General features: G+C 44.2%; 1 protein-coding gene across 1 annotated transcript in view; it reads right to left on the bottom strand.

Annotated features, from left to right (window-relative positions):
- Positions 1 to 12,130, bottom strand: part of LOC141129628 (vomeronasal type-2 receptor 116-like) — a 124,639-nt gene that overhangs the window by 39,467 nt on the left and 73,042 nt on the right. The window contains exon 2 of the mRNA XM_073617722.1: positions 8,583 to 8,804. Coding sequence (XP_073473823.1) covers positions 8,583 to 8,804 — 222 coding nt within the window. The remainder of the gene's footprint in view (positions 1 to 8,582; positions 8,805 to 12,130) is intronic.

The raw sequence follows: 12,130 nt of genomic DNA, 5'->3' as shown, positions 1-12,130 counted from the left end.
CAATCCTTATGCCCCCCAAAATATTTTACTACATACAATAGTGCCCCGAATTACTCACCCTGCTGGGTGTATTTTACATAGATTACAATATAAATAAATACAAAAGATTGGTCCGTGACATTTATAACCAGACTGTAATGTCCAAATTCATGTGCAAAGTGCAATGTGCAATGGTTGCCAAAATCTCTGTAGTATATATTATCTGTGACTCTTCGTGACCCCTTCACCACTTTAGTGCCAGAAACACCACCACCTGGGTTAGCCACTCACCAGATGCCGGTTAAACTGCGCCTTTGGTTCATTTATTAGGGATAACCACTCCACATACTCCGTGTTGTTGCTGACCCCAATAAACGCTATATAGAGACCATGTCCTCCTCATAAGAAACAGACAGCGATCATTGCGCAGTATGTAAATACTATTTTATTAATACTCAGTTTAAAAAGGAGATATTACACTCACATTTCCAGGTTCCCATAAGCCGGCACCAAGCTATTCCAGCCGTTGTTAATGGGTGTAGAGATGGCGCCGTGTGAATCCCGTGCCGCTGTGCGGTTCAAGCCTCGTTAGCAGCCGGCTTGCGCTTCAGCCCTCGCTTTCGCCTAGCACGGAAGTGACGTAATGGCGTGATGAAAATCTCCCAGCAGCCTCACATTGTATGTAGTAAAATATTTTGGGGGGCATAAGGATTGCGTAAGTTTGGATACTTAACAGAGTGGTGCGGTTTAAGTAGAGTAGCGCATTCAACACATATACATATTTTTTATTTTTTTCACCTAGTGGTGTTGTTTTTTTGATTGCAGTAACTCATTTTTAATTATTTAATTGTTTGCGCCGGTGACACACATTTGATCATTTGTGCCTGCCCTATATACTCTGCAGAAATTGGGGCCTTAGGTGTTGGTGTTGCCACAACACTGTAAGCCCTCACAGTTACTCTTGATGGGCGCAGGAACGGGCCGTGCTGTGAAATATTAGATCAAGAATTGTAATTACATGTCATTGTTAAACAGTGGTAGAAATATTGGGCCTTTGGTGGTGGTGGTGGTGGTGGTGCCACAACACTGTAAGTCCTCACAGTTACTCTTGGTAGGAGCTGGAATGGGCCCTGCTGTGAAATATTAGATCAAAAATTGTAATTACATGTCATTGTTAAACAGTGGTAGAAATATTGGGCCTTTGGTGGTGGTGGTGGCACAACACTGTAAGCCCTCACAGTTACTCTTGATGGGCGCAGGAACGGGCCATGCTGTGAAATATTAGATCAAGAATTGTAATTACATGTCATTGTTAAACAGTGGTAGAAATATTGGGCCTTTGGTGGTGGTGGTGGTGGTGGTGGTGGCACAACACTGTAAGTCCTCACAGTTACTCTTGGTGGGTGCTGGAATGGGCCCTGCTGTGAAATATTAGATCAAGAATTGTAATTACATGTCCCTGTTGAACAGGGGCAGAAAAATTGGGCCTTAGGCCTTAGGCACTGGTGCCACAACACTGCAACCCCTCACAGATACTATAGTTGGAGCGCAGGAATGAGCCCTGCTGCAAAGTATTGCATCAAAAATTGTAATTATATGTAGGGCTGCGACTAACGATTATTTTCATAATCGATTAGTTGGCCGATTATTGTTTCGATTAATCGATTAATCGGTTAATAACCTTAAAAAAAAGTGTGGTGTATAATTTAGTTAATATGTAAAGTTTAAAAAAGGCAATTTATTCCTAAATATCTTAATACGCAGGGGTAAATATAAATAACCAACTATATGGCTAGGGAGTAAAATCTTTAATCCTCTCTGAGAATAACATATATACTCTATATACTCTATATACTATTAGAGGTTGAATCTGGACTCGGATCACATTTTTTTATTTAAAGAAAAAAAATTCTAGACTGTTTTTCAGATTATCAAACAGAACTGTAATATTATATGCTTTTCTGCAGCTTCTCCATTGAAGTATATTGAACCAAAAAAGCACCGTTTTGCATTTAAAAAGGTCCTTGACCCTTTCCAAATACACAGCAGGTGAAAAAAGCATATATGTGAACGTTAAACGAACTGTAGTGCATTTCTGCAAAAAGCACCAAAAAACACATGGGTGGGAACCAGGCCTAAGGCTGGATTCACACTTATGCAGTCTTAGTGCTTTTTGCATTTTGCAGATTTGCACTATAGTCCATTTAACATGGTTTCCTATGGAACACGTTCTGTAGTGCAAATCTGCAAACTGCAAAAAGCACTAAAACTGCATAAGTGTGAATCCAGCCTTAGGCCCCATTCACACTAGCGCGTTTTTTGATGCATTTTGCATTTTGCAGAAATGCACGGGAATTTTTTAACATGGGTTCCTATGGAACATGTTCACATCAATGCTTTTTTGTATCTCAGCGTTTTTGGAAAGGGTCGGGGACTTTTTTTCATGCAAAAAGCAGCGTTTTGCATGTAATGGTTTTCAATGGACAAGCATCAAAAACGCAAGTGCTGCGTTTTTGCAGCGTTTTTGATGCGTTTTTGATGCGTTTTTGGTGCGTTTTTGCCGTTTTTTTTTTTGTAATTTTTTTTTAAGACTGTAAAAAAAAATGAAAAAAAAAAAAAAAAAACGCAAAACGCAAATCGCGGCAAAAACGCGGCAAAAACGCCGCAAAAACGCGGCAAAAACGCGGCTCAAATATGCTTGCCACGTTTTTGAGCAGCGTTTTTGCCGCGTTTGTGCCGCGATTTGCGTTTTGCGTTTTTTTTTTTTTTTTTACATTTTTTTTTACAGTCTTAAAAAAAATAAAAAAAAAAAAAAACGGCAAAAACGCATCAAAAACGCTGCAAAAACGCTTCAAAAACGGTGCACTTGCGTTTTTGATGCTTGTCCATTGAATTCCATTACATGCAAAACGCTGCATTTTGCAGGAAAAAAAGTCCCTGAGGCTTGATTCACACCTATGCATTTTTAGTGCTTTTTGCATTTTTCAGATTTGCTCTACAGAACGTGTTCCATAGGAAACCATGTTAAATGGACTGTAGTGCAAATCTGCAAAATGCAAAAAGCACTAAAAATGCATAGAAGTGAATCCAGCCTCACCCTTTCCAAAAAAGCACAGAAACAAAAAGGCATTGATGTGAACATGTTCCATAGGAACCCATGTTAAAAAATTCCCGTGCATTTCTGCAAAATGCAAAATGCATCAAAAAACGCGCTAGTGTGAATGGAGCCTAAGTAACATAATGGAGTTAAAAAAAAAAAAAAAAATTGTTTTTTTTACTGTGCAACAGTGAAAGTAATATTTACAGTAGAGATTATTTGCTCTTTTTGTACTATATAGGGCTAATTTTAGCTTTTTTAACCCCATTATGTTACTGGCCGATTAATCGATTATGAAAATAGTAATCGATTAATTTCATAATTGATTAATTGTCGATTAATCGATTCGTTGTTTCAGCCCTAATTATATGCCCCTGTTAAACAGGGGCAGAAAAATTGGGCCTTGGCCACTGGTGGCAGTGCCCAGAACCAAAAATGTTCTTACAAGCTATTACCGTAGCATGAAAATTGAGGAGGAAGAGGATTGTCACTCAGCATAACAGGATAGTCACTCAGCATCAGCATAGGCAGTCTTTGAAGGGATCTGACATTTCAAAAAAAAATATTTGGTTACATCAGCATCAGGTGCTTGGTAGCTGGTAGTGATCCAAGACTGATTCATTTTTATGAAGGTCAGCCGATCGACTGATTCGGTGGACAGGCTCACCTTGTGATCGGTTACAAAGCCTCCAGCAGCACTGAATGTGCGTTCCGAAAGAACGCTGGATGCAGGACAGGCCAGTAGCTCAACTGCATACTGTGCAAGCTCTGGCCAGTGATCCATCCTCAAAACCCAGTAAGCCAGAGGATTTTCGGTGGGAAAGGTGTCCAAGTCTGATCTTGCCCCTAGGTATTCCTGCACCATGTAAAACAGACGCTGGCGATGGTTGCTGGAAATGATCAGACCTTGGGGCTGTGGACTAAAAAATTGTCTGAACGCATCGGTCAGATTGCCACCTTCTCCACTGCTCCTTCTGTGACTGACCGAAGCCTCAGCAACACGTTGTCCAGGAGGACCAGGAAATTGTAAACCTTTCTGCAAGGCCTCCCGAAGATGTTTCATCCTCTGCTCCCTCTGCGATGGCAAGATAAGGTCCGCAACCTTACCCTTGTAATGTGGATCAAGGAGGGTCACCAGCCAGTAATCATCCCTCCCCCTGATACCACGAATATGAGGATCCTTCTGCAGGCTTTGCAGGATCAGGGAGGCCATGCAGCGTAGGTTTGCTGAGGCATTCGGTCCAGAGTCCTCTGAGTCACTAAGGATGACATGATGCGCAGCCACCTCCTCCCAGCCACATACAAGTCCATGGGTTTTTCCGGACTGTTAATGATCCCTTGAAGACTGCTGCTAATGCTGAGTGCCAGGCTTCACCTCCATGCTGATACAATCCTCCTCCTCCTCCTCTTCCTGTGTGATTGACGGGCGTGGGGAAAAAAAAACAAAGTCCCCTGACCCTGTCCTGGTGCCATAGTCGCATAGGTACTCATTGATGGCCCTCTGCTGCGTGTGCAGCCACTGCAGCATGGCCAACGTTGAGTTCCACCTGATGGTCATGTCACAGATTAGGCGGTTCTTGGACAGGTTAAATTCCTTTTGGAGGTCAGCCAGCTGAGCACTGCCATTATATGACCCATGGAAATGCACACAGACTTTCCTGGCCTGCCTCAGGACATCCTGTAAGCCCGGGTACCTGCCCAAGAACCGCTGCACCACCAAGTTAAGGACGTGAGCCAAACAGGGCACATGGGTCAGTTGTCCCTGTCAGAGGGTGGAGGGGGGTTGGTGCCATTGTCGCAAACCACCATACCTGGCTTAAGCTGGCGTGGCGTCAACCACCTCTGAACCTACCCCTGCAGAGCTGACAGAATCTCTGCCCCAGTGTGGCTCCTGTCCCCCAAGCACACCAGCTCAAGCACCGCATGGCATCTTTTTGCCTGCATGCTTGCGTAGCCCCTTGAACGCCTACGGAGCACCGCTGGTTCCGAGGACAAATCAGCACAGGAAGAGGCCATGGAAGAAGAAGAAGAGGAGGGGGTGGAGGAGAGAGGTGTGGCAGAATCACCACTAGTAGAATTTTGGAGGTGTGGTGGCGGAACAACCTCCAACACTACTGCACCCTGTACTGCATCCTTCCCAGCTGCCAGAAGAGTCACCCAGTGCACGGTGAAAGATAGGCAACATCCCTGTCCATGCCTTCTGGACCATGAGTCAGCTGTAATATGCACCTTACCGCTGACTGCCCTGTCCAGCGAGGCCAAGACATTGCCTTCCACATGCCGGTAGAGAGCCAGAATCGCCTTTTGTGAGAAAAAGTGTCGTTTGGGAACCTGCCACTGAGGAACCGCACATTCCACAAACTCACGGAAGGGGGCAGAGTCTACCAACTGAAAAGGCAGCAGTTGAAGTGCTAGCAATTTAGCCAAGCTAGCATTCAACTGCTGGGCATATGGATGGCTGGGAGCGAACTTCTTTCGGCGGTGCAGCAGCTGGGCAGGGAAATTTGCCTGGTACAATCTAACGTCGGTGTACCGATAGCAGATTGCCCACAAGTACTTGGCTGTGACACACCTAATTCTACACCTTCATTCCTCTCAGTACAGGTTTCAGAGAGGACTGAAGGTATAGTGGGCTTGGAGATCCCAGATGATGAGGAGCAAGGAGAGGTCTGCTTTGTTCTTTGGTGTGGGTCTTTTAGGTACGCTTGCCAACGAACTGCATGGCCGGTCGACATACGTCTGGTCAAGCATGTGGTGTCCAAGCGGGTGATATTTTGGCCACACGAGATACGATTGAGACATATGTTGCAAATAGCAGTGGTGGGATCTGATGCATTTGTCTCAAAAAAGGCCCACACCAAATAGTTTTTGGAATAACGCGTAGAGACAGCAGCACCCTGCACATGCGGAGCTCTGCGGTGTGATGCAGTCGACGTGCTACCCTTAAGCTAGCCCCTGGAGGGCATCCTGCCTCATTAGAGATGTGCCTCCTCCTCTCTCCTATCAGGCACCCACGTGGAGTTAGTGACCTCATCATCCCCTCCCTCCTCATCACTGGAGCAAACCTGGCAGTATGCTGCAGCTGGGGGAACATGACTATCAGATTGCTGTCCTTCTTGGGTACCCCCTCTCTCTGGGCTCACGAGCCTTCAAAACACCAGGCATCCCCCTGGAGCATGGACCCAACACTGTGGTCAAACAGTTCGGGGGACTCCTCAGGAGGACATGGTGGGGCTAGGGAAGGAGTGACTGATGCCATTGAGCTGAGGGAACAGGCCGTGTTGGCAGCTGCTTTGCCAGACAAAGTACCCTAAGCCTGGGTGAGAGAGGATGAGGAGGATGAGGACGGCTTGGTCATCCACTCTACCAAGTCTCCTGCATGTTGCGGCTCAACACGGCCAGCTGCCAAAAAAAAGGACAAGCGTGTCCCAAAGCCACGTGCTGATGAGGATCTCCACGACCAGCACTGTTGCCTCTAGACACAGAGCCTGCTTGCCCTCTTTTATTGGCTTGTGACTGTCTGCCTCTCCTTGTTGGCCTTCCAGACATACTAATGGCAGGCAGTGAGATGTAGCTGCACAAAGCAGGGAAGTATATATATACTGATTATACTGCAGCTAGCAGAATCAACTGCCTGCCTGTAGTATTATTAGTATGAGAACACCAGCAATTGTTTTCAGGTAGCTTTAGGTGCACACTGTGCAGAGGACACAATACACTAACTGTAAATACTGCAGCTGCCTGCCTGTAATATTAATAGGATCAGAACAATAACAATTGTCTTCAGGAAGCTTTAGGTGCACACTGTGCAGAGGATGCACTACACTAATTGTAAATACTGCAGCAGCCTGCCTGTGGTACTAATAGGATCAGAAGAACACCAGCAATTGTCTTCAGGTAGCTTTAGGTGCACACTGTGCAGAGGACACAGTACACTAACTGTAAATACTGCAGCTGCTTACCTGTGGTATTAACAGGGCTTTTTTTCAGGGAGAACTTAGTGGAACTCAGTTCCACCACCTCTGGCTTAGACCCTTTGGTGCCTGCTCAACACAATCACTTGTAAACTCAGAAGTCTGGCTTCTGTGTTTACAAGTGACAGCTCTGCACTCTGTATGTAATGCAATCCTGGTATTTAATGCCCCTTTAAGACCCTCCTACTGTTTTCGGAAAATTTGACTGAACACACCCACTATTTAATGTGATTTGGAGGGTGTGTGTAGGGGGAGGGGTTTTGTTGGGCCGTGGTTAAGTTCCAGCACCTAGTGTTTGAGAAAAAAAGCCCTGCTCCTCTGACATCAACAAGGCATTTTCCTCCACACAACTGCCAAGCCACTCACTGGATATTTTCTCTTTTTCCCACCATTCTCTGTAAACCTGAGAGATGGTTGTGTGTGAAATCCCAGAAATACTCAGACTAGCCCATCTGGCACCAACAACTATGCCATGTTCACTGCCATTCACTGGATATTTTTTCTTTTTCGGACTATTCTCTGTAAACCCAAGAGATGGTTGTGCAAGAAAATCCCAGTAGATCACCAGTTTTTGAAATATTCAGACCGGCCCATCTGGCACCAACAACCATGCCACGTTGAAAGTCACTTAAATCCCCTTTCTTCCCCATTCTGATGCTCGGTTTGAACTTCAGCAAGTTGTCTTCACCAAGTTTAGATGCCTAAATGCATTGAATTGCTGCCATGTGATTGGCTGTTTGTGTTACCAAGCAATTGAACAGGTGTACTTAATAAAATGGCCGATGAGTGTATATTATGTATAATGTCTAACAATATACAATTCTTTTATTTGATATCCAATATATTGTGTTCATTCATTTGTCACACTTTTCTATGCCGTGTACTGCAATAAAAATAGTCACTTTGTTCAGTTGGATGTATTTATGGGTTCCCGATAGTTATCAATAGAGTCGCTTATATAAAAAAAAAGTTTCTTCTTTCTTACATAGGATGATACCCGGGGTTACCATTTTAGAAGGTAGTATGCTTTGCCAGTTCCCCACTATTTCTAAGTTCATAAACTTATTTGTCTCCAAAAATGACCCCATTCATGAACAGGTACATTGGCTAGTATCGGTATAAAAAAGGGAGAAAGGCTGGTGCCATGGAAGTTGGCTAAAACATTCAGGTTTAAAAAGCCAACACATTTCAGCCATCAGACCCTAATCATGATTAAGGCCTGATGGCAGAAACGCGTTGGCATTTTTGACTGTTGTTCAGCTGCATTGATAAAACAATGTTTTAGCAGACTTCCATGGCACCAGCCTTCCTCCCTTTTTTGCAGGGATTGTACATGGAGGTTTGCAGAGATTTCCCAGGCTGTGTGCCATGTTCTTGATGCTCACCAGGCATTACACAGGAGGTAGTAACTCGGATGTACCTGTTCCATTGACTGGTATATCTTAAAATAAGACTAGAAATTCCTTATGAATCCAAAATATGAACATCCTCAGCAAATGATATGAAGAGAAAACAATCCAGTGATTCCTTACTTTGCCTTTTTTCCAGTAGACGGGGTCACTCATATTGATAAATGTCTCAGGGATGTAATCTGGGCCTTTTATAATGGAAATTGTTCTAGACAAATAAAATGAAGCATTAACAAAATGCCAGTTGAGTAAAATAAGATCGGATGGAACTTCTCTTCTCTCATTAAAGTAGATATCACCACCGTAAGGGTTATTGTAATAATATTTTTTCACATATTTGTGCAGCTTTTCATGGAAGACATAAAGACACAGTTATACACAGTATATACAGATATAAGATAACAAAAAAAGACAGTCACTTCCAGCACTAAGGGGTTTTCTAAAGTGAAGGGCAACAGGGACATCGGTAGCTCAGGACTGGGTGGATGCTGCCTTCCTCAGATGGGGTGATCCAATAGGTACTAAATGTAACGAAACGTCCCACACTCCGCTTGAGTACTTTCATCATATACCACTTCCTCCCAGTCTGAATATAGATATCAGATATTACAACAGCTAACAACCACAAAACAAGGCAATACTCGTTTGGCTGCTGAACATGACTGTTTTATTGAAAAACACAGGCACACAGGTAATACTCTGGACAATCCCCCCCCTTTGCATTCCGGGTGGGGAAGAATGTCCAATCAGCAGTGAGAGCTGTTGGAGGAAAAAGCCCCCACCAGTCTCAGCTAATCTACATACTCATCCCATAATATCCAAGGCAGACAGACACAATAGAACATTGGAATACAGCCACACCCCAAACGACCCAGCAAAGAGTACACAACAAAATGAGACAATATATATATATATATATATATATATATATATATATACACACACACACAACATTCCAGTGTGGCTGTACAGTGAGTCTGATTAGTACAGGTCAGACTGGATTTCTCGGTCACCCTGTGCCCCTATTAGAGACACAGGGTGACTTAGACATAGGAGGTGCATGGGGAGCTGAATCAAGGTTTTCCCAACCACCCCAAGGGATTCTGGGTTCCACAGACCCCCCGCCCAAAGTGACTCCATCACACTAAAAAAAGAAAAAAATGGAAGGCGCACACACCTAGTGCATTACCAATGACATTTAATAATAACATTCATAAAAAGTGGGTACTCACAAACAGCAACAGGGGCTGTTTCGGGGGGGCACCCTCTTCCTCAGAGCTGCACCCCCAAAACGCATTAGATTATACCCTGTAATGGTATATGGCACATGGTCTCTTATGCCTCGTACACATGGTCGGATTTTCCAACAGAAAATGTTCGATGGGAGCATTTTGTCGGAAAATCCAACCGTGGGTAGGCTGCATTGGACAGTTTCCATCAGAATTTCCGTCGCACAAAATTTGAGATCTGGTTCTCAAATTTTCCGACAACAAAATCCATTTGCGCAAATTCATTATCGTGTGTAGACAATTCCGATGCACAAAGTGCCACACATACTCGGAATCAAGCAGAAGAGCCGCACTGGCTATTGAACTTAATTTTTCTCGGCTCATCATACGTGTTGTACGTCACCGTGTTCTTGACGTTCGGAATTCCCGACCAATTTTTTGTGACCGTGCGTATGCAAGACAAGTTTGAGTCAACATCCGTTTGAAGAAAAACATGGATTTTGTTGTCGGAATGTGCGATCGTGTGTACGAGGCATAACTGTGTGTTTTTATGGCACAATCCAGTTGCTGTTTGTGAGTACCCACTTTTTATGGATTTTATTATTAAATGTCATTGGTGATGCACTAGGTGTGCCTTCCATTTTTTTTATACAGATATAAGATATATTCTGAATATTCTGAAATTAAAGGTTGCATAAAAAAATACAAAAAAGTGATAGAGTCGGATTCAAGTTACTAGGAGGTCATTCTATAAATGTTAATTAGAATAACTGAATCAGAAGAATCCCATCCATCCATGAGAAAGAAGTATCCGGCAGCTGCACATGGAATAAATGACCCATGACCAGTGCAAGAACCGATATCCCCAACTTCCATCACCCACTCTTATTTGCTAACCCCCCTTTCTTTTTCCCCCTTCTTATCTATAATAAATTAGACCACACAGGAGTTGTTTTGGAGTAAAAACTGGCCATAGCAGCCTCCTTTATTATTAAACGATAAAACCAACTTTTAAATAACTTTTGAATAACTTTTTTAATCAACATATTTATAACTATGCACAACTTTTTAACCGACAGTTCTATCACCTCCCAATCTTTGGTCTTCTGATGGCACCCCGAACTTCACATCCTCCACTTCAAAACTTCTTCATCACCAGTACACTGCGGTACCATATTTGACCTTACCAGGCCTCCAGCCGTATTAAACAGCTCGGAGACAACCCCCTTTCCGCAGTCTAAACATTTGTCTTCCAGCCTAGCCTTCCGCTATAAGAACACACCAGAGGGGCACGTAACACTGAAAAGCCCCCCACCATTTCCATCACCTCTATTTATTTTGTACCACCATCAGAGACCAAAGATGCCGCCACAGCCCGCAAGGATGACCCCTTAGCCTTAAGGGCACCTCCACACCCGCAATGCCCTCTCAATACCATACTGAATGCCAAGTGCCCAAAGATCAATGCCTACTGCGGTAAGGTGCACTCCATCTCCCCTCAGGTACATCCCTACGTTAACCTCCAACTCTGTGTGCCTTACAACCAATCCCCCGTTGTTAACAACAAATTTTCCCACAGCCTTGTTCACTTTGATTCGTGCTTTATTAATCCTAGCTACCGATCGCGCCATGCGCCAGGACGTCCGTGCTACTATGTCTGACCATACCACTATCATTCCCGGGAAGGCCACCCAAAGCGCCAAAAAATCGCACTTAACAGCTGACACCAGTTCCCTGGTGGATCGGACCCCCAGGTCATTGCCTCCTGCATGTAAAACGAAAACATCAGGGGGCCGATCAAGTCGAGTGTAGCGTTCAACCTCCGGCACAACTCTGCCCCACCCCATCCCTGGAAATCCTAACCAACGAATACAAGCCTCCCTCCTGGGAATCCCTAGTTGCTTGCCTTCTGGTCTGACGTCCCCCCTTTTTGGACCACAAAAAACATAAGAGTGCCCTAAGATCCAGATGAGGCGTGGCTGACCCCCATCTGAAAAGACATAACACAACAGAAAACAAATTGAAACATCTGCAACTCCTCCACCCCTTTAGTAACATACATGTACTTATAATATATCATCATTCTATTTGATTTTTTTTTTTTATACATCATCCGATAACAAATGAGGGCGCACATAAGACTGAAACCTCCTGGATTCCCACCTCCCAATCCTCTTAATTGCTGCCTCATCCAACCCACACCTGGCAGCCTCAATAACCGCCCCGATGCGGAAGGAGTGTGAGGCGAATTGTCTACTATCCAACCCTGCCGCCCCAATGCATTTCCGAAACACTGTAACAAACTGAAACCTGGATAAAAAGGTCCCATCCTCATGCACAAACAACGGCCCATCCCCAACCGGGCGACTTTGTAAAAATTCCTCAACTACTTTAACTGGGCAAATTCCCGACCCTGGCAACTTGAACAACTGCACCTTTACC

This window comes from Aquarana catesbeiana, linkage group LG02 (assembly GCF_042186555.1).
Source record: "Aquarana catesbeiana isolate 2022-GZ linkage group LG02, ASM4218655v1, whole genome shotgun sequence".
NCBI classification, from domain to species: domain Eukaryota; kingdom Metazoa; phylum Chordata; class Amphibia; order Anura; family Ranidae; genus Aquarana; species Aquarana catesbeiana.
Note: the sequence above shows the minus strand (reverse complement) of the source record. Positions and strands in the feature narration are given on the sequence as shown.